The 25,447-nt window shown below is 47.3% G+C and overlaps 1 protein-coding gene across 8 annotated transcripts in view; it reads left to right on the top strand.

The window, feature by feature from the left end:
* The window catches only part of GREB1L (GREB1 like retinoic acid receptor coactivator), a 246,209-nt gene extending 220,941 nt beyond the window's left edge, over positions 1–25,268 (top strand). For 4 of the 8 annotated variants that reach the window (XM_065932484.1, XM_065932480.1, XM_065932482.1 and 1 more), the window contains 14 exons: positions 981–1,096; positions 2,180–2,424; positions 5,182–5,753; positions 5,983–6,085; positions 8,595–8,750; positions 9,220–9,359; positions 11,605–11,766; positions 11,893–12,100; positions 16,529–16,694; positions 17,839–18,066; positions 18,993–19,134; positions 20,518–20,718; positions 21,016–21,154; positions 22,373–25,268. In XM_065932484.1, coding sequence (XP_065788556.1) covers positions 981–1,096; positions 2,180–2,424; positions 5,182–5,753; positions 5,983–6,085; positions 8,595–8,750; positions 9,220–9,359; positions 11,605–11,766; positions 11,893–12,100; positions 16,529–16,694; positions 17,839–18,066; positions 18,993–19,134; positions 20,518–20,718; positions 21,016–21,154; positions 22,373–22,536 — 2,742 coding nt within the window. In that variant the 3' untranslated portion in view covers positions 22,537–25,268. Of the gene's footprint in view, positions 1–980; positions 1,097–2,179; positions 2,425–5,181; positions 5,754–5,982; positions 6,086–8,594; positions 8,751–9,219; positions 9,360–11,604; positions 11,767–11,892; positions 12,101–16,528; positions 16,695–17,838; positions 18,067–18,992; positions 19,135–20,517; positions 20,719–21,015; positions 21,155–22,372 lie in introns of those variants that run through there. The other 4 variants (XM_065932485.1, XM_065932483.1, XR_010662886.1 and 1 more) reach the window with 3 other exon arrangements.
* Positions 25,269–25,447: the final 179 nt, after the last annotated feature.

Here is a 25,447-nt window from a genome sequence, read left to right as displayed (position 1 = left end):
ACTCTATGCATTTTACTTGAAGTAATTGTGAGTATATTTATTTCCAAGACTGGCTTTTATAGACATCAACAAACCAGTAACCAAACTCTGTTATATTATATCATATCATATCCTGCCTGATATATTTCTTTTTATCCCATTTTGGTTTTAGCAAAGGAAATACCTGTCTATTTTAAAATAACATTATAATGCATCTCTTAATACCTCACTTCTTAGTCTTTGTTCCCTAAAACATTATCAGAACTGTCAGTTCATTTCTTAAAACTCCTGCTAGAAAGCTGATATAAAGCACAATTAGATGCTACACACTTCATAAAAAGTAGTAGAAATCACCTTATCCACTTAAGAGATGGTTTATTTTCTTTCTGCTCTAAAATAGAAAAAAAATCTGTAAGCTCTTTTCACTTTCGAGCATCCTTCAAGTTGAGACTTACTTCCTCTTGATAAATTCCTGTATTTGAGATTGTTCCATTTATTAAAGATATACACATATGTGTATATGTATATTTCAGTTAATGTATACAGATGATTATATATAAATTTTGCTGTGATTATTTTATTAGTCATTTACAACCAAAATGGTCTTTTTCAATCAATCAGTCCCAAGAGTCTTTCCATTATACAAAGAAAGTGTTGTACTTAAAAGCACTGAGTCACGTAGTTTAAGTAGGGTTTCTGTAAGGTTTGCACCATTGGTGGGATATTTCACATTGTATATTTCTTTGATGTGCATGGCCTAATACATGATATATTCATTAAGACCTCCTGTTTTACCTTATTGAGATAAAGTGGAAGGCCACATTCTTCTAGAGTACTTGGTGTATTCTTTTCAGTAGCAATTAAAATATATGTACACACACAAACACACTTATTGGAAATCATTTGGAAGCACAGATGTGTGTAAAATCTGATTGTAGAAACAAAAAAGGTGGAAACTCAATGAGGGGTTTTAATTTTATTGTATGGGTCCCCTTCTACAGACCTGGAGAGGAAATGAAGCGGAAGAGTGGGTCCCTCGAACGTACCAGGATCTAGAAGGTCTGCCTTGTATTGTGATATTAACTGGCAAAGATCCTCTTGGAGAAACCTTTCCCAGGTATGATGCAAATCACTAATTCTCATTTTCCATTGGTTGCTTGGCTGAGCTGACGGTTAAAACTTGGCTGATGCTCACCCACTTCTTTTACTTGGCAAGTGAGAAGGCAATTGTTTTACTCGGGGATATAAGAAATTTAGCCTTCTTGGATTCTTTCAACTTTCCAGAGATTGCCTAGCAATTTGGGGAATGAGAGAGAAACCCTGGAGGAGAAGTGTTTATGCCTGAAAGCTAGGCAGCCAGAGAGGCAGGGAGGAGAAGCATTGCCCCCAAATAAGGAGCTTTTTGGATGAAATGTCTCTGTTAGGCTGCTGTTCCCTCAAGGATCTGAGGCCTGTGGGTTGGAAGGCGATAGCAAGAATAGTCATTGTTGTTGTTTAGTTGCTCAGTTGTGTCTAGCTCTTTGGGGCCCTGATGGACTGTAGCCCGCCAGGCTCCTCTGTTCATTGGATTCTCCAGGCAAGAATACAGGAGTGGTTTGCCATTTCCTTCTCCAGGGGATTTTTCCAACCCAGGGATTAAACCCGAGTCTCCTGCATTGGCAGGCAGATTCTTTGCCACTGAGCCACCTGGGAAGCCCAAGAATAGTCACAGCACTCACTGAGTGCTTGCTGTGAGTTAAGTGAAGTGAACGTTTCTCAGTCATATCTGACTCTCCGTGATCCCATGGACTGTAGCCCACCAGGTTCCTCTGTCCATGGGATTTTCCAGGCAAGAATACTTAAGTGGGTAGCCATTCCCTTCTCCAGGGAATCTTTCCGATCCAGCGATCAAACCCAGGTCTCCTGTATTGCAGGCAGGTTCTTTACCGTCTGAGACACCAGGGAAGCCCATTGGGTATTGCTCTAAACACCTTACCTGTGCCACGTCATTCATTCCTTGCAGTAACTGTCAGCTGGGCACTGTTACTCTATTCTATGTGTGGAGAAAGTGATGTGACTATCCCAAGGTCCTAAGAGCTAGGAGGTGGCAGCGCTGAGGTTTACATCAAGGATTACCTGGCACTGAAGCTCACCATTTTGACCGCTGTCAGCCACTCGTAAACGCTGCGTGCCTCACCAAAGACACCATTACTCTGTTCAGGTCTCTGAAATACTGTGACCTCCGGTTAATTGATTCGAGCTACTTAACCCGCACGGCCTTGGAGCAGGAGATGGGGCTGGCCTGCTGCTATGTGTCCAAGGAGGTGATCCGGGGGCCCACTGCCGCCCTGGACCTCAGCGGCAAGGAGCAGGAGCGAGCCGCGGCCAGCGAGAATGACACGGAGGAGCTGCTGATCGACCTGGAGAGACCCCAGAGTAACAGCAGTGCCGTCACGGGAACTTCAGGTCAGTGCTTTCTCTCTCCAGGGGTTGGGGCAGGAGAGAGGAAGGGGTAGAAGTAGGGAAGGCAGAGGCACCTGCTGACTCCCATCCGGCTTTCAGAGCAGCGGTGACTGACCTGGGCATCCCCTCCAGACCTCAGTCCTGGGGAGACATAGTTGACAAACGTGAGTCTTGAGCAGCCACAAGACATTTGCCTGGGAAGCACTTAATGAAGAGCTTGCTAAGAGGTTAAATGCATGCGTGCACGCTGCATGCTAAGTCACTTCAGTCATGTCCAACTCTTTGCGACCCTATGGACTGTAGCCTGCCATGTTCCTCTGTCCAAGGGATTCTCCAGGCAAGAATACTAGAGTGGGTGGCCATTTCCTGCTCCAGGGGATCTTCCTGACAAGTAGGCTAAATACAATAAGTAAATTTCATTAACCCTCACTAACACCACGTCTCCTAGTCTCTGTACCATCTCATCGATATTACGCATCTGATATTTGCACAAAGGCCTTCTTTTCCTTCCAGACCCTGAAGGGGTTTGTGCTAATTGGCCTAGTACCTGGCACTGAGTGTGTGTTTGAATGAATGAGTGACTTTTCCCCCAAGTACCTAAATGGCAAGTGTTTATACACTGAAGGCTACTCTGAGACCACTGGTTGATTGGGATGACCCAGCCTACAGCCTACCAACCGCCCTCTTATTATGTTACTGTATGGCTGATGGCAGTGCCTGGCATGAATTTTCTTCTGCTAAATAGTATTAAGCAAATGCAGCATTATTTCCAGGGCTTCCCAGGTGGCGCTAGTGGTAAAGAACCCGCTGCCCATGCAGGAGACATAAGAGACGTCAGTTGGATCCCTGGGTAGGGGCGATCCCCTAGAGGAGGGCATGACAATCCACTCCAGTATTCTTGCCTGGAGAATCTCATGGACAGAGGAGGCTGGTGGGCTATGGTCCATGGGGTTGCAAAGAGTTGGACAGGACTGAAGCAACTTACCCTGCACACACAGCATTATTTCCATTTTTTTTTTTTCTGATTGTGCAAGTTATAATAGAGTTTAATATAGAAAACTTGGAGAATGTAATGAAGTATAGAGAAGAAATGAAAAATGAAAACCCCACAACAGAGGGACCCACCATTCACGTTCCTTCTGCCCCATGTTTCCCTTCTCTTACCTCATGACACTAACACACACGCACGCACACACACACTTCCCTTCTGAATGGAAGAGGCAGGTATCTGCCTGGAAGAGCACAAGGACTGTCCTACCAGGATATGCTTCAGTCATGGGTCGGGGCTGTACCCCCCATCCCCTAAGATAGGCTCCCTGGGTCTGACTGGCAGACCAGTTCAGAATAAAAGAGGGAGTTTGGGAGGATGGTAAAGGGTAACAGAAGGGAAGGGAAGAGCACACCTAGAAGCTTTTCCACACCAGCCAGCATCAGTGAGGGAAGAGGAGGAAGGCAGGGTGGGGTGGGGTGATGAGAGGCCTCTTCTTTCCTGGGCAATCAGCCCCCTCCCTTTCCTACACGTGGAGAGCTGCCCCACAGATTCCAGATTCTGGCCTTGCTCTCATGAACCCTGCTGTATGGAGTTCCCCCTCCCCAATCTTGGAGGACCCAGGTGCTGCCCTCCTACACACACCACCCTACCCACCACCCCACCAGCCTCTGGCTGACTTTCAGGGTCCTCGGGGTGCTCATCGCCCAAGGCATGCAGGCCAGAGGACTCAAGGGCTTTCAAGACAGAAGGAAACCCTCAAGTAGAAGTCAGCTGAGCAGCGGTGATGGGGTCATGAGCCTCTGGTTACTGGTCCTTCACCTAGGAGCTTCCAAGGTTGGGATTTGCCCACATGCCTGGGAGGCACCAGTCTGAGCAGAAAAGGTCTTGTGATGCGATTCTGATTTGTGTTCAAACCACTTGGTCGCTCAGTCCTGTCTGACTCTGTGACCCCATGGACTGTAGCCCTCCAGGCTCCTCTGTCCATGGAATTCTCCAGGCAAGAATACTGGAGTGTATTGCCACGCCCTTCTCCAGGGGATCTTTTCAATCCAGGGATGGAACCCAGATCTCCTGCATTGCAGGCGGATTCTTAACCGTCTGAGCCACCAGGGGAGGGTGGGGGTGGGGGATATTTGCGATGAGTTGGCTGCAGGTGAGCAGATCTCAGCCCTGGCGGGTAGGGAGAGAGGAGGTTACGCCCCGCCTTCCCACGCCGGTCTGGTCCAGGCATCTATGGAAGCGGCTGCACCCTGGGGAGCCTGTCCACAGCCTGGAGGGTGGGGCCTGGGACCCCAGAAGGAGCGAGTGCCACTGGACAGGACTTGGGTGTAGAGCGTGTGTTGGTCAGGGTTCTGGAGTGATTCGGATGGTTGGTTTAGCGACGTAACGAGAGGAGAGTTTAATAACCCGCGATGTACAAAGACGCGGGCAGGATAGAGAGGAGGAGCAGGAGGCGGCGGGGTGGTCCGTTCCAGGGCCCCGGGGTTATCTGCGGGCTGAAGACGCGGGGAGGGTCGGGCCTGGATCGAGGTTTCTCCTGGCCGCCCGGAGGAAACCGGGAATAAATACCCATTTCCGAGCCCACCCGGCAGTCAGGGCGGGCGTTGAGGGGGCGCCAGGGGACGGCGGGGGAGAAGGGGCGCGAGGGGGGCGGCAGGGCGCCAGGGGCGGAGGGGCGGCCCGAAGCCCGAGCGCCGCCTGGATGGACCCCGGGCCTTCCCTCGGGGCAGGGACGGCGGTGACAGCGCGGCGTGTGGGTCTTCTTTCAGGCTCCATCATGGAGAACGGGGTCAGCTCGTCCAGCACCGCCGACAAGTCCCAGAAGCCGCCCCCGACGCCCAGCTTCCGGAACCCGGCCCCCAGCGCGGGGCTGGACGAGGGGCTCTCGGCCGGCCCGGCGGGGCCCGGGGAGCCCCTAAAGCAGGAGTGCGACTCGCTGGGGCCCCCGCTGGCCAGCAGCACCACCGCCAAGCCGTCGCCGTCGTCATCGGGGCCCGGGGCGCTGCCGTGGCCCGGGCCGCAGGGCCGGGGCGGCCGGCCCCCACAGGCGGCGCTGCCCCCGGTGGTCATCCTGTCCAAGGCGGCCTACAGCCTTCTGGGCGCGCGGCGGGGCGGCAAGCTGCCGGCGGCCGCGGCCCTGCTGCCACACCCCGACGTGGCCTGGGCCAGCCCGCTGCGCCCGCCGCCGCCCGCGCACGCCGGCCCCGAGGAGCAGTCGCTCTACTACCGCCGCTGGACGGCCGCGCGGCCGCACCACGCCGACCACGGCAACCCGCCCGACCCCGCCTCTGGCGCACGGGCCTGCCACCCGCGCCGGCTCCTGCTGAGTGGGCCCCCCCAGGTAGGGGCAGGGGGTCGGGGGAGTCGGAGGTAGGGCGCGGGGGCAGGGGTTCTGGGCTGGAGGGGTCGGGGGTAGGGCGTGGGGGCACGGGGTCTGGGGGTGGGGGTGTCTCAGGTCGGGGGGCGTCGAGGCCCCACTCAGAGATGGAAGGAGTCGTTGGAGAGCCCAGGTGTGACGTTTCTCTTCTCTTTTCCTCCCCCTCCCCCCCTACACTCAACCCCCGCCCCAGGTGGGGAAGACGGGCTCCTACCTGCAGTTCCTGAGGCTCCTCTTCCGCATGCTCATCCGGCTCCTGGAAGTGGACGTGTACGACGAGGCGGAGATCAACACCGGTGAGCGCCGGGCGTGGCGGTGCGACCTATTACCGCCACATCCCGGGGTTGTCCGCAGCCTCCAGGGAGGTCTACACCCGTTCCTGTGCAGGGTTATTGAGAAGTTAGAGGCCAGGAGCTAGCAAAGAATTGTAAGATGCAGTGGCCCGTTTAGGTCAGGGTGTGACTTCCCCTCCTCTGAACCCCGATCTCCACTGTGTCCCCCAAGTCGCTGGGCACAGAGGCATCTTATAAAGCCCTCAGGTGGGTCCGCTGCTCAGATGGTGACACTGCTCAGGTTTAAAATTCGTAGACTGCGGTGTTCTACGGCTTAAGGGGCCAGAGCACGTTTTATACTCCATCAGGGTAACCTTATGTTTTACCTGCTAGCTGCAAGTGAAGGTATGTGGATTACTACCCAAAGGAAAACTTCCATGAGCAGGACAGAACCTGGCGCCTTCAACAGCCCCTTGGCACTGGCAGAAGGATGGAGAGGCTGGTGCTTGACAGGTCATCCCCAGCCTGCACCTCTGCCTCCCTTCTTGGCCCTGCCACCCTGCTATCACTTGTAAGGGAGGCGGTTCCCCTCTGCAGCCTGTCCAGTAGGGTGGGAGCGTGGGCATGAGCAGGGGTCAGCCAGTATTAGCCCTGCGGCCAGGGGAGGGTGGCTTCGCATCTCAGATGGACTGCGTGCTGATGGAAACGGGTGCGGGGGGTGGGGTGGGGGTGGCAGGAGCAGTCATGGATAGACGTTCTTCCCAAGCCCCTGAAAGATAAAGCCAGAGAAGAAAAAGGCCTTGTATCATCCATCACATTAGCCCTTGGAGACCTCCACTCACTTGCTTTTCCTAAACAGCTGGACCTGTCCTGTGACCAGCCCAAGGGATAGATTAGTTTAGAGCCAGACTAGGTAAAATCAACCATGTTTAATCATCTTCCTATGACTTTTGATTCAACTTCCATCCTCCACAGTTTACATGCATGATTCCAGATAAACACACACAGCCCCATCTTCCCATCCACACCTCCTTGTCTGTGTTCCCGGCTGAGCTGTCGCAGACCCCAGGCCACCACAGAGGAGGCTGAAAGACCCCGGGGGCTGCCCAGAGCAGACGGGGCTACAGTGCAAAGGCAGAGCCAAGCTGACCAGGAGTGAGGGGCCATCATCCCATTGACCCCCACCTCCAAGGCTCCTCGGAAGAACGATGCCTTTAATTTTCATCTCAGATTCCACTACAGGGTCTACAGCTGAGAGTCAAACCTGGCCTTTGTGATAAGCAGCACTATTAGTTTGGCTTTATTCCTTCACCCTCATTTTAGTGCCGGTGAATGCAGTGGAGCACAGCAGAGGCATGGGGATGTGTTTTTATTAAACAAGAATAAGTTCTAACTTTTAAATAAAATGCATATTTTTAAATGAAACTTAAACTTTAAAATGTTCCAGGATGTAAAAATAAACAGTGTTGTGCTTAAAAGGTAATAGCTGTACTTCTAGCTTTTAGGCTTTTGTCAGGAGGGAGTTTTTTCTGTTTCTCCTTTTGAAGGCTTCCCCGGTGGCTCAGACGGTGAAGAATCTGCCATAATGAGGTTTAAAAAATCTAGACATAATGAGACATGGGTTTGATCCCTGGGTTGGGAAGATCCCCTGGCAAAGGGAATAGCAACTCACTCCAGTATTCTTGCCTGGAGAATTCCACGGACAGAGGAGCCTGGCAGGCTACAGTCCATGGGGTTGGAAAGAGTCGAACACAGCTGAGCAACTAACACACACATACTCCCTTTACACTGTCTTAAGCTGATCTTATGGTTTTTATTATTAATAACAAATATCACCTATTGGACACACACCATGTGCCTGCCATGGTGTTAGCACTTTCAATATGCCATCTGGACTTCTTAAATCAGGAAACCCGAAGAAATGAAGGTGCCGGCAGGTGTGAAGTCACAAGGTTGGCAGGGGCCGTGGCCTGGACTCAAACCGAAGGCCGCAGGCTCTTAACCTGGTCTGCATGTCGGGACCACTGAAGGAGCTTTAAATACAAGTGCCTAAGTAAGGAAGGTGGTTCTGGGCCATGTGGCCTGAGCACAGGGGTTTTACAAGCTCCAGTGGATATTCTAATAAGCAACAGATACTGTGAATCTTGCTCAATGAGCCCCTGAAATCCTTTCAGCTGTCAGCATCTTAAAACCCCATGACTAAAACTCTTGTGATAGGATTCAGTTCATCCAAAGTTAAATAAGATTTTAAGGACCCTTGGGGGTCAGGCATGGGAGACTAGTAGATCTCTTAGACTTGGGAGTTTTGGGGCTGGGTGTAGAAGCTAATGGGGACCAGTGAGGGCCAGCATCTCTCCTAGCAGGTCTGAAGGACAGTCTGCACCCCTCTCCCCTGGACTCGGGAGCTCATTTCTCAGAAAGGTCTTTGTCCACCCACCTGGGCTGTATGTTTCCCTGACACTTGGGTGAGAGGGAGGGAGCGTGGCTAGTCAGTCTGATCGGGCTGCTCTGTGCACTTTCCTTCTTGGCCTAGATCACAGCGAAAGCAGTGAAGTGAGCCAGTCAGAGGGCGAACCCTGGCCTGACATCGAGAGCTTCAGTAAAATGCCCTTTGATGTCAGCGTGCACGACCCCAAGTACAGTTCGATGAGCCTGGTATATACGGAGAAGCTGGCAGGGGTCAAACAAGGTCAGTGCACGTGGAGCCCGAAGGTCGAGGGTTGACCTAAATGAGGGCAGGAAACCTGGGGCAGTTTACTCCTTGAGAGCAGCTTAAATCATATTCCTCTGCATGTCTCGTTTTATTCACATGAATGTCACCTTTTGGGTTTCCCGGGTGGCTCAGTGGCAAAGAATTCACCTGCCAATGTAGAAGACTTGGGTTTGATCCCTGGGTCAGCAAGATCCCCCTGGAGGAGGACATGGCAACCCACTCTAGTACTCCTGCCTGGAGAATCCCATGGACAATGGGTTTGCAAAAGTTGTACGTGACTTAGCAACTAAACAACAGCAAGGTCACCTTGTAATTTTCAGATCTGCCCCTCAGGGCATAAACTGCAGAATCCTAGGAAAAGCCCTTCTGGGGCTGGGGGACTTTTTGCCCAGGCATAGGGTCTTCACACACAGCATGGGAAGGTGTTTTGTCTCTTTTTACACAGAAGCGATAAAGGAACCCAAAGCTGAGGCGCCCCGGAAACGAGAAACTATGTCCATGATGCTGACCAAGTACGCGGCCTACAACACCTTCCACCACTGTGAGCAGTGCCACCAGTACATGGACTTCACCTCTGCCTCCCAGGTGCCGCCCCTGTGCTCCTGCCTGTTACCTGGCGTGGGTTGTGTGTGTGAGAGGGGGAAAGCCCCAGCTTCAAGCCCTAGACAAAGGATGGCTTGTTTGGTTTTTTAAAAAATATTTATTTAGTTGCGTCTGGTCTTAGTTGCCACATGCAGGATCTTTTCATTGCTGCGAACAGATTCTGAAGTTGCAGTGCATGGTCTCCAGAGAGCGCAGGCTTCAGTAGTTGCAGCCCATGGGCTCTATAGCTGCTCTGAGGGATGTAGGATCTTAGTTCCCCAACCAGGAATCGAACCCCCGTCCCCTGCATGGCAAGGCGGATTCTTAACCACTGGGTCACCAGGGGACTTCCAAGGATAGCCTATTTATGAGATGGAGCCACTGCATGAATGCATGAAGCAGTTGATAAAATGACTTTGGGTTTATTGGGATTATAGACAGGGGAGTTGGGCAGGGGAGAGAAATAAATGGAATTTGTGTCTGAAGTCACTTCATCAAATGGTTCCATGTGTTTAGATTAGAAAGTAACTGGTATGTCTGTGATTCTGAAAAAGCTGGATATTACAGTAATGTTTGGCCAAAGGGTCTCTTCCCCTCCTTCGGGTTGTTGATGAAGATGGTGTTATTATCTGCAAGTCCGTAGGGTGTGCCCTGTGAGCTGTGATTTGCACAGACCCAGTCTCACTCTTACTCCAGCGTGGGGTGGCTTTGACCACTAGGCATACAGAGGAGTCAGTGTGCGCCTTTTTATTTGGAGAGCACTGAGAGGTGGAACACGAAGGTGAGCACATGCCCCGTCCCACTGAGCTGCTCGTTGGCCAGAGCATCTTTAAGCACAGACAGTGAGAAGGGCAGGCAGTGATGGTTGTATCCAGTGCCTGTGTGGGGGCTGGGCTCTATGTTGCTTCCCCGCTTTATCTTCTTGACCTTTAGTGCTTGGCCCTGAACATCTGTAACAACTCTTCCTTTCTATAGGATGTGCTGGGTGGACGCCCCACTTCCTCTCTAGACTTGCTTCTACTCTTGAGGATCAGGTCTTCTCCATTTTCCCCCAGGGGACTCAGAAGGATGTACTGGTCTTTCTGTTCTTCTGATAGAAGTTACCTTTCATACCCCAAATGTTTTCCTGTGTCATTGAAAACTTTCAGTGGACTGTCTGAAATCAGCTGACAATGCTTTATGGAATATAGATGATACAAGCCCCTGATCTATAAATCATTAGAAAATTCATTTTTTAGACAATATATTAAAAACCTTCTACTTAGTTTCTGTATGATTACAGTACTGCCTGATACTTGTGAAGCAGAATGAAGGAGATCTTAAGGGGAGTATTACAATATTATTTTTCTATGAAATGTAATGCTTAGGTTGAACCTCTTGGGAATGCTACATGGATTCTTCTCGAGCCTGCTGACTAGTGACACTCTCTTTTCATTATGTCAAATATCATCTGCATTGTAAAGACCTTTATATAATTATTCACTGAGGTGGGTTATGAGAGTGTGCGAACTTTCCAGCAACTTAAAAAAGAGATTAGATTTGTATGTGGTTTGGATGAGTCAAAGGTCTCTTCTGGAAGCCAGAGTTCTAGGGTAAGTGACCATTCAGACATCTTCTGCTTCCAGTGTAGCCAGGAAAGATGAGCCCACAGGGGTGTTTTAATGATGTCAGTTTTAATAGTTTATTTAGGAAAAATATCATCTGACCTGACCCACTCAGAAGAGGATCCCTAGGTCAGAAAGATCCCCTGGAGGAGGGCATGGTGACCCACTCCAGTATTCTTGCCTGGAGAATCCTATGGGCTGAGGAGCTTGGTGGGCTACAGTCCAAAGGGTCGCAGACCTGGAGACGACTGAAGCAACTTAAGCACACACACATGCACAGAGAAGCGTTTTCCCCCGTAACTGGGCACTTTTGGGAGTGTTTGCATAGCAAGACCTCCCAGAGGTATACTGGACCTCTGCAGGGCTGACCAGTAGTGGTTCTAAGAAGGTGAGAAAGCGTAGTTTTCAGCAGCAGTCACTGCTCCACCCTCAGAGAGGCTGTTTGGGGTGAGATGCTTGGATCTCGTGTCAGCCACTAAAAGATGAAGCGTTTGCCTTTTCTGACTCTGCCTGCACAGCCAGGTCTGGTGGGAGGTAGAAGTCCAGGATAGCTGGCCTCTATCAATAACCATCTTGAGATGCGCAGCCTGGAAGCTTGCCAACTGTGAACTTACATGCCCTCACATTGTTCTCTGCAAATGCAGATGTCCGATTCCACCCTCCATGCCTTCACGTTCTCGTCCTCCATGCTGGGAGAAGAGGTGCAGCTCTACTTCATCATCCCCAAATCCAAAGAGAGTCACTTTGTCTTCAGCAAGCAGGGCAAGCACCTGGAGAGCATGCGGCTGCCCCTGGTCTCAGACAAGGTGGGTGACGGCACCTGGAGGCAGGCCGGCCGGCCTCAGGTCCTACAGCCAGTTTTAGAAGCGGCTAGTATCTAAGGGTTCTAATTTCTCTTTTTGGCCTTTGGTCCTCTTTTTTTTCCCTTTCAGCAGAATTTGAATGTGGTCAAGAGCCCTATCTTCACCCCCTCCAGCGGTCGCCATGAGCACGGACTTCTGAACCTCTTTCACGCCATGGAGGGCATCAGCCACTTGCACCTGCTGGTGGTCAAAGAGTATGAGATGCCGCTGTACCGCAAATACTGGCCCAACCACATCATGCTGGTGCTTCCTGGCATGTTCAATAATGCAGGCGTGGGTAAGGGGGCGCGCGGGACGCCGGGCAAGGGCTGGGAAGAGAAATACCAAGCTCCATTCCTCAGGCTTCCAGAGGGTCCCGTGACCCTGGGAAGTGTCTTGTTCTGTGGACCAAAGAACTTTTGACTCTATTTTTTTTTTTTTTTTAAGAACTTTTGACTCTTTAAAAAAAATTATTTATTTTTGGCCGGGCTGGCTCTTGGTTTGTGCAGACTTTTCTCTAGTTGTGGTGAGCCGTGGCTACTCTCTTGTTGCGGAGCATGGGCTCTAGGGCATGTAGACCTCAGTGGTTGTGGCACGTGGGCTCAGTAGTTGGGGCTCCCAGCCTCTAGAGCACAGGCTCAGTAGTTTCGGCACATGGCTTAGTTGCTCCTCAGCATGTGGGATCTTCCCCGATCAGGGATCAAACCCGTGTCTCCTGCGTCGGCAGGTAGACTCACCACTGAGCCACTAGGGAAGCCCTTGACTCCTCTTTAAATGAGTTTTCATTTCTCTTTATCTGCAGTCTTGCAGAATTTTTTAACTTCTGAAGACTAGCATCCGAAGAAGTCACTGATACACTGAGCACCCTGGGAGGGCTTGGGACTCTGGGCAGCACAGGTTGCAGGTGTTGCTCGCTCCCAGCTGGCAGCAGGGACCTCACAGAGAGGAGGACAGTCAGAGGAGGGGAGTTAGTAGTTCAGATCCAGGTCTGGAGGGAATCTCTGGGGGTCACCGCTGATCTTAAAGGCACACAGCAAGTTCTCAGGGGTTCTGTACAGCTGGGGACTGGAGGCGTCATCATTGCCGATGGCAGTCATCTTAAAAGTTCCTGGAAGTCTTTCCTGCTTTTCCCCTCGGGGTTTAGGGTCAGTGGGCTGATTTCTTGAGGGGACACCTGGCTGTTGAGTGTACTGACAGAGCGGGAGGAGGAACTAGAGAGAGAGGTTCAGAGCTCCTTTGTTTGCCCCTGAAGTCAGGAGACCTCCAACTGGATCCAGTGTCCTTCAGCTCTGCTGTCTGCCCACTCCCTGCATCTCACTCACTTCCCATCAGCTTCAGTGGGAATTTCGAGGCAGAGCTTCAGGAGGGAGGAGGATCAAGAACTTTAGAGCCCACTGCTGGAGTGAAGGCAGAAAAGACCCGAGTAGTGCCCTGGATCCACATGGACCTCTCTCCAGGTCTCTCTCCCCTTTCCTTCTTAAGACTCTTCCTTTCTTGTTTTCCATTTCATTCCTTTTCATTTGTTTAAGTTTTAGCCTTAATATCGATTAAAATATTTTCCAAACAGGTTTATATTTTTAATGTAATTTTATTTCCCATCACTTAACATCAAATGACTTAAGACTTTCACATATTTCTGGTCCTTTAATCCTTCCCCAAAACACATATCCCCAAACTTAACTAAAATCTTTCTCTATATTTACATGACCCTCACACCTTTCCATGCCCAACTGACCTTTAGAAGAAAATATTTCCTTATCCCAGATTTGAGTGAATTTGTTTAGTATCAGTTTTTGTAATCATCTGGGAAGAGAAACCAATATATGCAAATGAAGCTGCATTTTAAAAAAATTTATAAACAGCACAAAATTTAGCCATTGTTAAGTGTACGGTTCAGCATTCATCAGTACATTCACACTGTTGTGCAACCAGTCTCCAGAACGCTTGTCCATCTTGCAAAACCGACTCAGTAACATCAAAGCTTAACTCCCCATTTTTATTATCATTCATCCACTAATGGACCGTTGGTCTGCTCCTCACCTTCCGACTATTGAGTAATGCTGCTGTGGACATGAACACAAATCTCAAAACCCTGCTTTCCGTTCTTGTGGGTATATACCCCAAAGTAGAATTGCTTAATCACGTAGTAATTCCACTTTTAATTTTTTTTAGGAATTGACATACTGTTCTTCATAATGGCGTGTACATTCTTACCAACAATGTAAAATGGTTTGTTTTAACGTATCTTCACTAACACTTGTATTTTCTGGGAAGTTTTGCTGTTGTTGGTAGCCAACCTAATGGGTATGTGATGGTATCTTGTGATTTACATTTTCCTAATGATTAGTGATGTTGATCATATTTTCATTTGCTAACTGGCCATTTGTGTATCTTCTTTGGAGAATCTATTTTTTAGTGAGGTTTTTGTTGTTGACTTGTAGGAGTTTTTGTATATTCTAGATTTTCGCCCCTTATCAGATAAGGCTTGTAAATATTTTCTCCTATTCTATAGGAGAATGTGTTCTTTGCACAGTTTTAAATTTTTATGTAGTCCAATTTATTTTTTCTCTTGTTGCCTATGCTTTTAGTGTCCTAGCCAACAAATCAACAAACTATTGCCAAAACCAGTATCATTAAGCTTTCCCCCATGTTTTCTTCTAAGAGTTTTATAAAAGCTCTTTGGTCCATTTTGATCTCTTTATACAGCATAAGGTTAGAGTCCAGCTTCATTGTTTTGCATTTGAATGGTCTCAGCACCTCTGTCAAAAATAATTTGATTATATATGCAAGTGTGTGTCTGAGCTCTGTATTCTTGTTCCATTGGTCTATATCTATCTCTCTGCCACTGCTACACTGTTTTGATTACTCTTACTTTTGTAATCAATCAAGTGTGAGACCTCCAGCTTTGCTGTTCTTTTTCAAAGATTGTTTTGGTGATTCAGAGTCCTTTGAAGTTCCATGTGAATTTAAAAATGAATTTTTTTATTTTTAACAAAACTCTGATATTTTGATAGGGATTGTATTAAATTTGTGGATTGCTTTGTGGGATGTGTTAACACTATTGCACCTTCCAGTCCATGAACATGTCTTTCCACTTATTTGGAAACACTTTCAGCAGTGTTTTGTACTTTTTAGTGTATTGGTCTTTAGCCTCCTTGGTTGAACATGTATTCCAAGTATTCTTTTTTGATGAAAATGAAGCACTTCTTAATTCCCCTTTTAGATTGTTTATTGTTATTACATAGAAACACAGCTAATTTGCGTTGTTTTTTGTCTGCAACTCTGCTGAATTTATTCTAACATGTGTATAATATTTAAGGTTTTCTACACATAAGGTCATGTCTACAGGTAATTTTACTTCTTGCCAACTCGGGTGACTTTTATGTGTGTGTGTGATTTCTCTGGCTCTGATTTTCAATACTACGTTAAAGTGGTAAAGTTGAGCATCCTCGTCTTATTATTCTTGATCTTAAAGGAAAAGCTTTCAGTTTTTCACCACTGAGTATGTTAGCTGGGGTTTTTTTTCATATATGGCCCTTATAATGCAAAGTATTACACACAATGCTCTTGAAAGGTACCAATAGATTTTCCTAAACCCTAACATTACCCTCCATCTACTCAAACTGTTTTCCTGGTTCCTCCATAGACTTAATTGGGTTTTTTTTTTTAGCTTATTTCTATGTTTTGTTTTATTTTAGGGCTGTGTTAGTTGCTCAGTTGTGTCTGACTCTTTGTGACCCCAATGGACTGTAGCCCACCAGGCTACTCCATCCACAGGATTCTCCAAGAATAATGGAGTGGAAAAAAAAAAATACTGGAGTGGGTTTCCATTCCCTTCTCCAGGGGATCTTCCTGACCCAGGAATTGAACCTGGGTCTCTGGCATTGCAGGAAAATACTTTACCATCTGAGCCACTAGGGAAGCCTCAATTTAGGGTGGCCCACTCATAAAACCTGGCTAATTCCTGATGGTCATCATCTTAATTGCTAACACTGAGTACTCACTCACCATGTGCAGCACTGTCCTGAGCACCATCAACAGTCCTATGAAGTAGACATTATCATCGCCTTCTTACAGGAGGGGAAGTCTAGGCACAGGGGAGTTACCTGTTCACCATCTCACAGCTATAAAATAGTAGAATTGGAATTCAAACGTAAGAGCTTGGCTCTAGTCTTCTCAGTTATTCACTTATATCACATGCCTCTTACAAAGCAGGGAAAGGATACCAGTTTCCAGAGTTTTCTTAAAAGACACTGCTGCCAATTTCCGAAATGGACCTACAACAGGGGACATTTTAGCCTAAGTGACATACCCATAGTGCAGCCCTGGCTGCTGCTGAGACCGGGGCAGCCTCTTATCCTGGCTCTGAAGAACAAGCGGTATTTCCTCTATGTGGTAGCCTTTGTCCTGGCAGGAAAACTGGATTCTAGCAACACTCCTCCAAGTGCAGTTCATCATCACCTGTGAAAAGGTCTCTGGCCCCTCATCAGACACCACTAGTGTGAACCTCTGGTGGTGGGTTCCAGGAATCTGCATTTTAAACAATTTCCTGGATGATTCTTGCCTGCACTGATGTGTGGGAATCACTGCCCTGGGTGTCTGGTCAACCCCATGTGTACAGTCACCAGGCGAATACACATATGTGTGGAGAGAATGCGACGTGTCTGTGGGGCCTCCGCCAAGCCCGAGAGGGGAACGTCCGAGCCTTTTTGGTGTTGTCTTCCAGGTGCTGCCAGGTTCCTCATTAAGGAGCTGTCGTATCACAACCTGGAGCTGGAGAGAAACCGCCTGGAAGAGCTGGGAGTTAAACGCCAGTGTGTCTGGCCTTTCATCGTCGTGATGGATGACTCGTGTGTCCTGTGGAACATTCACAGCGTTCAGGAGCAGACCAGGTAGGAGCGGTTCTGTGCAGTTCTAGGGTGTGACACGTGCCACTGAGCAGGTCCTCTCCTTGGCCATCACGGCACAGCTTCCCAGAGCAAAGCCACCACCCGAGACCACTTACTCTCAGCAGCACGGTTTGTGGTGACGTAGGAATTTTTTAATCTAGACACTTGGTATGCCATTCAATTCCTGGACTGTGTTACCGCAGCTTTGGTCTGCTGTAAGAGTCTGTTGAAAGACACTGTGGTTTATTCAGAAAGACCACTGGCTTCTAAATCGGACCAGTTTTTAGCCCCAGCTCTGCTTCCTGTCTGGATGAAAAGGGAAAGTTATTCCATCTCTGTCACAATTCCATTCCCTATAAAATTATGACTGGGCCAAAACCCATGGTTCTCCTTCTGGGGCACTGGTGAGGAGATCCATGAGGACCATGAAATGCTAAAGCTGGAGACGTCCTATGCAGTAAATGAGCTCAGATGTTCAAAGCCCCAGTGAAACACTGTGCCACATGATCTCAAGGCCCTTTCAGCTCAGATGTTGTGGTCTTGTGCCCTCATTTCCCTGGTGGATTTGAAGCCAGGGACATTGAGAAATATTCCTTTATTATACTATAATCACCAGGACTGGGAAGAGTACCTGTGTGCTTCTAACCTCTAGCTACCTCTCTTTGGTAACTCCCTGTTCATTACTCACCTTGAAAATGGGCCAGGTTTCCTTCTCTGCCTTTAAGGGGTCAGCTGCACCCCAAGGGGTTGCCCCAGTGGTTCCATGGTAAAGAGCCTGCCTGACAGTGCAGGAGGTGCAGGTTTGATCCCGGGGTCGTGAAGAGCCCCTGGAGGAGAAAATGGCAACCCACTCCAGTATTCTCGCCTGGAAAATTACAGGACAGAGGAGCCTGGCAGGCTCCAGTCCATGGGGTAGCAGTCAGACACACACCACTGGAAGGCAGCTTCTCTAGATCAGCTGTGACAGGTAGCATTTGTGAAAACCAGGCTTGACATCCTTGTCCACTCCAGACGAAGAGAAAGTCAACCAGCGAGTTGTGTCCTTTACAGATATTAATACTGTACAGTAGTGTCAGCTCTTCGCAAGTGACCATGTCTTCAGTGATACTGAGTGATCTCTTATGTAAATGAACTCTGCATTTCATAGCCAGCCCTTGGAAACAGGAGTTTCCAGTAAGAATGTGTCCTTGAAGAGTGTCTTGCAGCACATGGAGGCGACACCGAAAATCGTGCACTACGCGATCCTGGGCATCCAGAAGTGGAGCAGCAGGCTGACTTCTCGGAGCCTCAAGGTCCCGTTCTCTAGGTGCCACGTGCACGACTTCATCCTCCTCAACATAGACCTGACTCAGAACGTGCAGTATGACTTCAACAGGTAAGGTGGGCTCCTGGACGCGCATCATCCTGCCGGTTACTGACTCTTTCTGCCCAGCTCCAGCCTCTGTAACGTGTTTATTCCTGTCTCTGAGAAACCAAGACTTTGTTTATATGGACAGAGAATGGGGGATCACAAGCCCCCAAGTGCCCCTTCATCACTGTTCAAACTGACCAGACTCAGTCACGAGTGCTGCAATGTGAAATGCTTAGGAAACATATTTCGGCCATCTTCTTATTCCACAAGAACTGAAACAGGGACCGAATTGTTTCATCAATGGAAATCAAGTGTGTGGACCCATAAACCTATTCACGATTAACCTTTCACTCGCCCTCAGAACTCAAGAGGTAGTCACTTCCTGAGATGTCAGCAACACCCTGAGATCTGGATCCTGTAGGGAAAAGCCAGTTAGCCTTGGCCTTGCCTCCTGAATGAACTATGCACATGTCCCAGAAAATCTGAAATGGCCAAGGAAGAATGTCAGAGACTGTCAAGTCCCTTTTATGTCAACCCCAAGCTGCAGCTCTTAGAATATCCTGTAGCAATTTCACTTCTGTTTTAAATTTGGCAGATGTTTCATCCTGTTTGCAGCCAGGATGTTAACACCAGGAGCAGCTCTGCATTCCTGTCCCACGAAAAGTATACAGAGTGTGTGGTCCTGTTTCAGTTCAGGGGTACCTAAGTAAGGTGCTGTGCCATGCCCGGGACCAGTCACACCTTCCTTAAGTCCTTCCTTAATGACTGCAGTGCCCCCATCAGGGTATTACAACATAAGCCAGTGTTTACAGAGCCAGCTCCATGTGGGGGAAAGGCCGGCTCTGTTTGAGGTGGCCACCTAACATCTGCCACAGATGCTGTCTCTGTAAGTAGCACAGCTGAGAGGTGACAGTCAGTCAAGGGAACCTACCGTTGTGGTTCTAATTTAGGTACTTCTGTGAAGATGTTGACTTTAACCTGAGAACGAACAGCAGTGGACTGCTCATCTGCCGCTTTAACAACTTCAGCCTCATGAAGAAACATGTGCAAGTTGGCGGGCAGAGGGACTTTATCATTAAACCAAAGATCATGGTAAGTTGGCAAGCTTGAGTCTCCTGCTGAAAATCAGATGGTCTCTCAATATCTGTTGTCTGGTACTGGCATTAAGTATGTGCCACTTGACTGGAGAGTGAGGTAACACAAGGGAGGCCACTCTTTTTTTTTTTTTCCATTTTTATTAGTTGGAGGCTGATTAGTTTACGATATTGTAGTGGTTTTTCTGGAACAGGGAGGCCACTCTTAATGTCAAATCTGGAGCCTGGTTTCCCTCACTGAGGACTCATCTAGAGCCAAATGTAAGTCTTGAAAATTCAACAGAACTACCTTTCTTTAGATTTAAGGTTTAACTCCATCAAAGCTTTAGTTTCAGATGTGTTCTATAAACTGGCAAAGTTAACATTTTTTACATTCTTTACCTAACAGGTGAGAGAAATGTAAATCAAATTGCTTGCTTGCATGGTCCTTTGCCAGTTTTATTTTTAAAGTAAGGCAGATCAAAACCTGTTAAGGGTTAATTCTATGGGCCTACCCTTTTCCGTTTAAAAGACTTGCTGGTAGCTAATCATGTATAGGGCTTCCCAGGTGGCACAGCAGTAAAGAATCTGCCTGCAATGCAGGAAAACACAGGTTTGATCCCTTGGTTGGGAAAATGCCTTGAAGAAGGAAATGGCAACCCACTCCAATATTCTTGCCTGGGAAATCCCATAGACAGAGAAGCCTGGCAGGATACAGTCCATGGAGTTGGAAAAGATGGACACAACTGGGCATGCACAATCATTTATAGCATGTGGACTATCCAGTGGAGCTTAAAGACCTCCTTGGTTTTTTTTCTGGTGCTGACGGGATGGGATTTAACCCACCCACATCCTGTAGTGCTGTAAAAAGGTTTCTGTTGGTCCTTACAACTGCTCCTGCTGCTGCTAAGTCGCTTCAGTCATGTCAAACTCTGTGCGACCCCACAGACAGCAGCCCACCAAGCTCCACCGTCTCTGGGATTCTCCAGGCAAGAACACTGTAGTGGGCTGCCATTTCCTTCTCCAATGCATGAAAGTGAAAAGTGAAAGTGAAGTCGCTCAGTCGTGTCCAACTTTGCAACCCCATGGACTGCAGCCCACCAGGCTCCTCTGCCCATGGGATTTTCCAGGCAAGAGTACTGGAGTGGGGTGCCATTGCCTTCTCTGGTCCTTACAAAGTACATGCTAAATGTGCAAGCTTTCAAAGAAGCCTCCTTTAACATTTGCTCAGGCCCTTGCCATGTATAAAGTATGTTAAATCCAAAGGAGGAATCTCAGAACCCAAGGATGACGGTGCCGCTGCCTTTCCTGCGGGGTGTTAGGATGCAGGCGTGCTCTCCTCGCGGGGGTCACACAATGCTAGCGGAAACATTTCCCATCACTCCCTTGGCTCTGATTCCAGGTGTCAGAGGGCGTGGCGCCCATCCTGCCCCTACAGTACGTCTGTGCTCCCGACAGTGAGCATACCCTTCTGGCAGCCCCTGCCCAGTTCCTCCTGGAGAAGTTCCTGCAGCATGCCTCCTACAAACTCTTCCCCAAAGCTATCCGTAACTTTCGGAGCCCCGTGCTGGCCATCGACTGCTACCTTAACATTGGACCAGAGGTAAAGGGGGAGGGGCCAGGGCTCTCAGGTAGAGGGGCTTGTTCTGCATCTGGCAGTTTCTCTCATAACTGCCCTTTATTATGAGAAATAAGAGCAGCTTTAGGTAGGTTAAAACTTGACACACACAGTACAAAGCTCAGATAAGCAGCCCCTTTAAGTTCCAGTAAGACATGTCTCCGTTACCTGACCCCGAGATGGACAGCTAGAACAGAAGGCACGGATCATTCAGCTGACGATGCGGAGGTTTTGCTTGCTTTTGAAATGCTAGTGTGTGTGCTCTGTGCTTGATGGTTGCAGGTGGCTGTATGCTACATCAGCTCCAGACCCCACTCCAGCAACGTCAACTGTGAAGGGGTGTGCTTCGGTGGACTCCTCTTGTACCTCTGTGACTCTTTTGTAGGTGCTGATCTTCTCAAGAAATTTAAGTTTCTCAAAGGTAAATCGAATTCAGTATCTTGCTTGTGAGTGCTATTAGTTCCCACTGGACAAAATGCAGAGGTGAAAAATTATAAAAGAGCACTTTAACAATCATTTTGCCAATAAACTGAATACCTTCCTTTGAAACTGGGGCACTGACTTTTTCAAACAAGGGAGTTAGGCTAAATGCGGATAAATATAGCCAGGTTTAAAGATGTTGTCACCACTATTAATTTTACCTAGGAATGATGCAATGCAAATGCTTCTCATATAAATCTAATTTCAACAAAAATTAGTGAGTTACGATTCTGGAATAGAAGCCAAAGTTGCTTCAACAGGTATGGAGCATACAGAGGTTTGCTTAAAAATAAAGTGCAGATTAAGCATCACAAATAATCTTGATAAGGTGACTCCTGAGGTTGGTGAAAAAAGGTTCAGTATGTTGTGTACAGCATGCCATTTTTATGGGAACAGGAGAAACTATTTACTTATATGTGTGTGTATAAAACACACCTGGAGCTGTGTGCATGTGTGTGTGTGTGGGGAAACAGGAGGAAGCATCCTGGGGCATTTGGCAATATCTGGAGACATTTCATGTTGTCACAGGATGGGGTGTTGCTGGCACAGAGTGGGAAGAAGCTAGGGGCACTGCTAAATATGCTACAAGAACAAAATAGCCCCCACAATAGTTATGTGGCCCCCAGTGCCGAGGTTGAGAACCCCTGCTCTTAGTGGGACCCACAGAACCTTATAAGGTGGGTTTTAATGCTGGTTACCACAGCAGAAGGGCTTCCCCAGTGGCTCAGCGGTAAAGAATCCGCCTGCAATGCAGGAGACCTGGGTTCAATCCCTAGATCAGGAAGATCCCCTGGAGAAGCGAATTGCATTCCACGCCAGTATTCTTGCCTGGAGAATTCCATGGGCAGAGGAGCCTGGTGGGCTAAAGTCCATGGGGTTGCAGAGTTGGACACGACTGAGCAACCAACCCACACACACACCACAGCAGAAGGGGTGGGTGCAGTTGGGAGGACTTTCACTTTACACTTTTTCAAACTTTGGCATTTGTAATAGCTTCTTTATTCAAAGTAAATAATCAAATGAACAGTCCTGACGGGTTACTTTTATACGTTGGTTCTCAAAAGTGTTCGCTTAGGGGATATAATCAGAGGGAGGTAAGAAAAGCTCTGTAAGTCCTTTCACCCCTCAGTCTAAGACACACCCCTGCTTTCCCGTGAAGGTGCTACCCTGTGTGTCGTCTGCCAAGACAGAAGCTCCTTGCGCCAGACAATTGTCCGCCTGGAGCTGGAGGACGAGTGGCAGTTCCGCCTCCGGGACGAGTTCCAGACCGCCAACAGCAGCGATGACAAGCCGCTCTACTTTCTCACCGGACGTCACGTATGACCTTTTGAAGAGACCAAAACTAGCAGAGGGATGCCTAGATGGGGTGGGGCAGAAATAATTATTGAGGATTTTATTTTTTCCTTTAAAGTACAATCACTGTGGAGCAAAGTGCAACATGTATTTGTCTGTTCTCCAAAGAAACCCCCCACCCCCAAATCTGACCCAGATCTCTGGGGGGCATCACTTTCCTTCACTTCCAGTTTCAGGACCTTAAAATTCAGGTTAACTTCACCCTAGGTAGTTATGCAATTAACTCAAGATGTGGTCTGCCCACGGGAGCCTGAGGAGGAAATACTTTGGAGAAACCGCATGGACGCTGCGTTGTTTTTTTCTACTATGCTCTGTCAGGGGGAAAACTGACTCTTGGCGTTAGCTAGCCTGAATGTGTTACGTGAAGACTCACGCCATTGGTGTGGAATTAACTGAAGATTAATGTTTGAGGCCTGAGCCCTCAGTTTCTCTTCAGATCTGTACTTTGGTACAGTATTACTCAGGGGTCTGAAATGATAGAATGTAGAAGATATTTGTATTTAAAAAAAAAGTAGCCTTGTCTTTCTCTGTGCAGTGTTAGTTTATGATTTATAATCTTGTATGTATTGAAACTTTTGGCAAAATTTCCACAGGAGTTGAAAGTTTACTATTTAAACTGAACAAACACATTAGTAAATGCAGAGCAGGCGTTGTGTGTATTTATGCAGCTTCTCCTGGCTTAAGTTCTTTTGCTTTATCCATTCTTTAAAAATGTTTCCAGTCTCTTAAGCACATCATGCCTGTGAGAATATGAACAATGATTAATCTTGTACAAGGAAAACCTAATTCAAAAGTTGAGCCAATTAAGAAGGTTTCAGCAGTCACCTCACACCCACTCCATTGGGTTGGAATTAAGCAGTTGGCACCAGCAAAGCTAAATGTCAGGCAGGCTAAGCTTCTATGTGGAGTGGAACTAGTTAGAGTTTCCTTTCAAAGATACACTGAATGAGCTGCCTTATACTGACAATACCACAGAAACTGCTGAAATGGGAAACAGAGCCATAGAGAGAGAGAGAGGCTGTTTTACTTAATTCTACCAGTGAGTGGGTGAGTGAGCGTGTGTGTGTGAGTGTGTGTGTGTGTGTGTGTGTGTGTGTGTGCGTGTGTGTGTGTGCGTGCGCGCGCAGTAAAGAAGAATTCCATTTAAGTCTTTTTGACTCAAAAATCAGCAGGGGATCTTTGTTCAGTATCAACAGTAGGAGGCATAAATTTATACAGACTTTTTTACCACATATTTTAATCAAAAACGGATTTCTAGAAAATGTTCTAGAACATACTAAGTTTATTGGAAGTTAATTCTTCCAAATTACTTCAGTTCTCATTGATGGCTTGACATTTTTCTTATTAGCCCATATATCACTTTCACTTTATCTCCACTTTACACAGCCATTTTTACTTGAATAGATGTCTTGTTTATGGCCTGAAACTACTGAGAGGGGCCTGCTAAGTCTGCATTCACTCAGAACAAATAGTGTTACCTGACCAGCTTTACTAGTTTGTGATACAGAGTTTACAGAGAGTGAAAAGATGGAATGTACTAATCTGAAAATGATTTCAGATCGCTTGGTTTTAATAGCTATTTTTGTTTTATATGTATCTTAAAATGAACAATTCCTTTTAAAAATTACATTTTTAATTGATCTTTAAAGAGGACCTGCCTTATATATGCTTTAAAAATACTTGCTAATTTTAGTACAGAACTTCTGGCAAAGAGGTACGTTCCGAAGCAGGCCGATTTAGATATGAATGTATTTCACTTGTTTTATTGATGGGCCTACTGCAGATGATATCAAGAAACCCACTGTTTGTGCAATATTCCAATATTTACTATATAGGGCAAATAAAATACTTGAAATAATCCTAAAACAGCTGTTCCTGGGGCAGATGGCCTCTCAGGGTTTCTTCTGGCTTTATGGCTTCAGTCTAAGGAAAAAATTTTTAAGTCCTTATTTGAGCTGTGGAGACTCCATATTTATTAGGATTATACTCTGAAAAAATCAGATGATTATGATCTCTTAAATGCTGTTTAACTCTGTGGAAGAGAAATGCCAGAATAAAGCCAAAAGATCATCACCCTGATGATGGAGATTTTAAACTGACCTGCCTATTCTTTTCAGTGTCTGTCTTACTAAGGCTTGGATCTTTTAAAATCACCTTGTCAGTATAATTCTTTAGAGAATGTTAGGTCATTCTCCTTTAAGGATAAAATTGCACAAGCACAGAACACCATGATTTGGTTAATACAACCCCTGGTGTGTTCCACTTTGAGCCTCGCCAGCCCTTAGAATATCGTGGTGTGAATGTGTTCACTTGGCCTGCAGAATAACTGACCTATAGACCTGTTAAACCCTGCGATATGTGAGGGTTCACACAGGTTAATACTGAATGTAAACTTACAATGAGAATTGCTGTATTCAATTTTTTGGGCTGTAATTTATGCAATTGCTTCTTGTGATTTTTAGAAAAGGAGGCACCTGTGTTACTTTATTAATGTAAAGTTTCTTAACCAAAATTTGGTTAATTTCACTAGTCAGTCTACCTCACATTTTGTTTATGATTCTAAATTGTCTTAAGTTGCGTCGACAGTACGTTCTTGTCCTTTCATTTAATTTGGTGAATGTATTAAATTCTCCCCCACCCCCTAAAAAGAAAGTGTGTTTTCTTTACATTTTCTGGTATGTTCAAAAATGGAATGAGCTGGCTCTTGACAATGTCCAAGAAAGGCCACAAGTCCACATGTAATAGGTTGGATGACTTTTAAGAGTCTACTATTCTGGCTTAACAGTACAAGAAAGTGCTGAGTAAGTATTTGTGGACTGAAAATCTATAGTTTATCCAAAGAAGATACACACATATAAAGTATCTACACACCATGCCCACT

The sequence above is a fragment of the Muntiacus reevesi genome, chromosome 4, assembly GCF_963930625.1.
Source record: "Muntiacus reevesi chromosome 4, mMunRee1.1, whole genome shotgun sequence".
Taxonomy (NCBI): Eukaryota; Metazoa; Chordata; class Mammalia; order Artiodactyla; family Cervidae; genus Muntiacus; species Muntiacus reevesi.
This window is presented reverse-complemented; position numbering and strand designations above follow the sequence as displayed.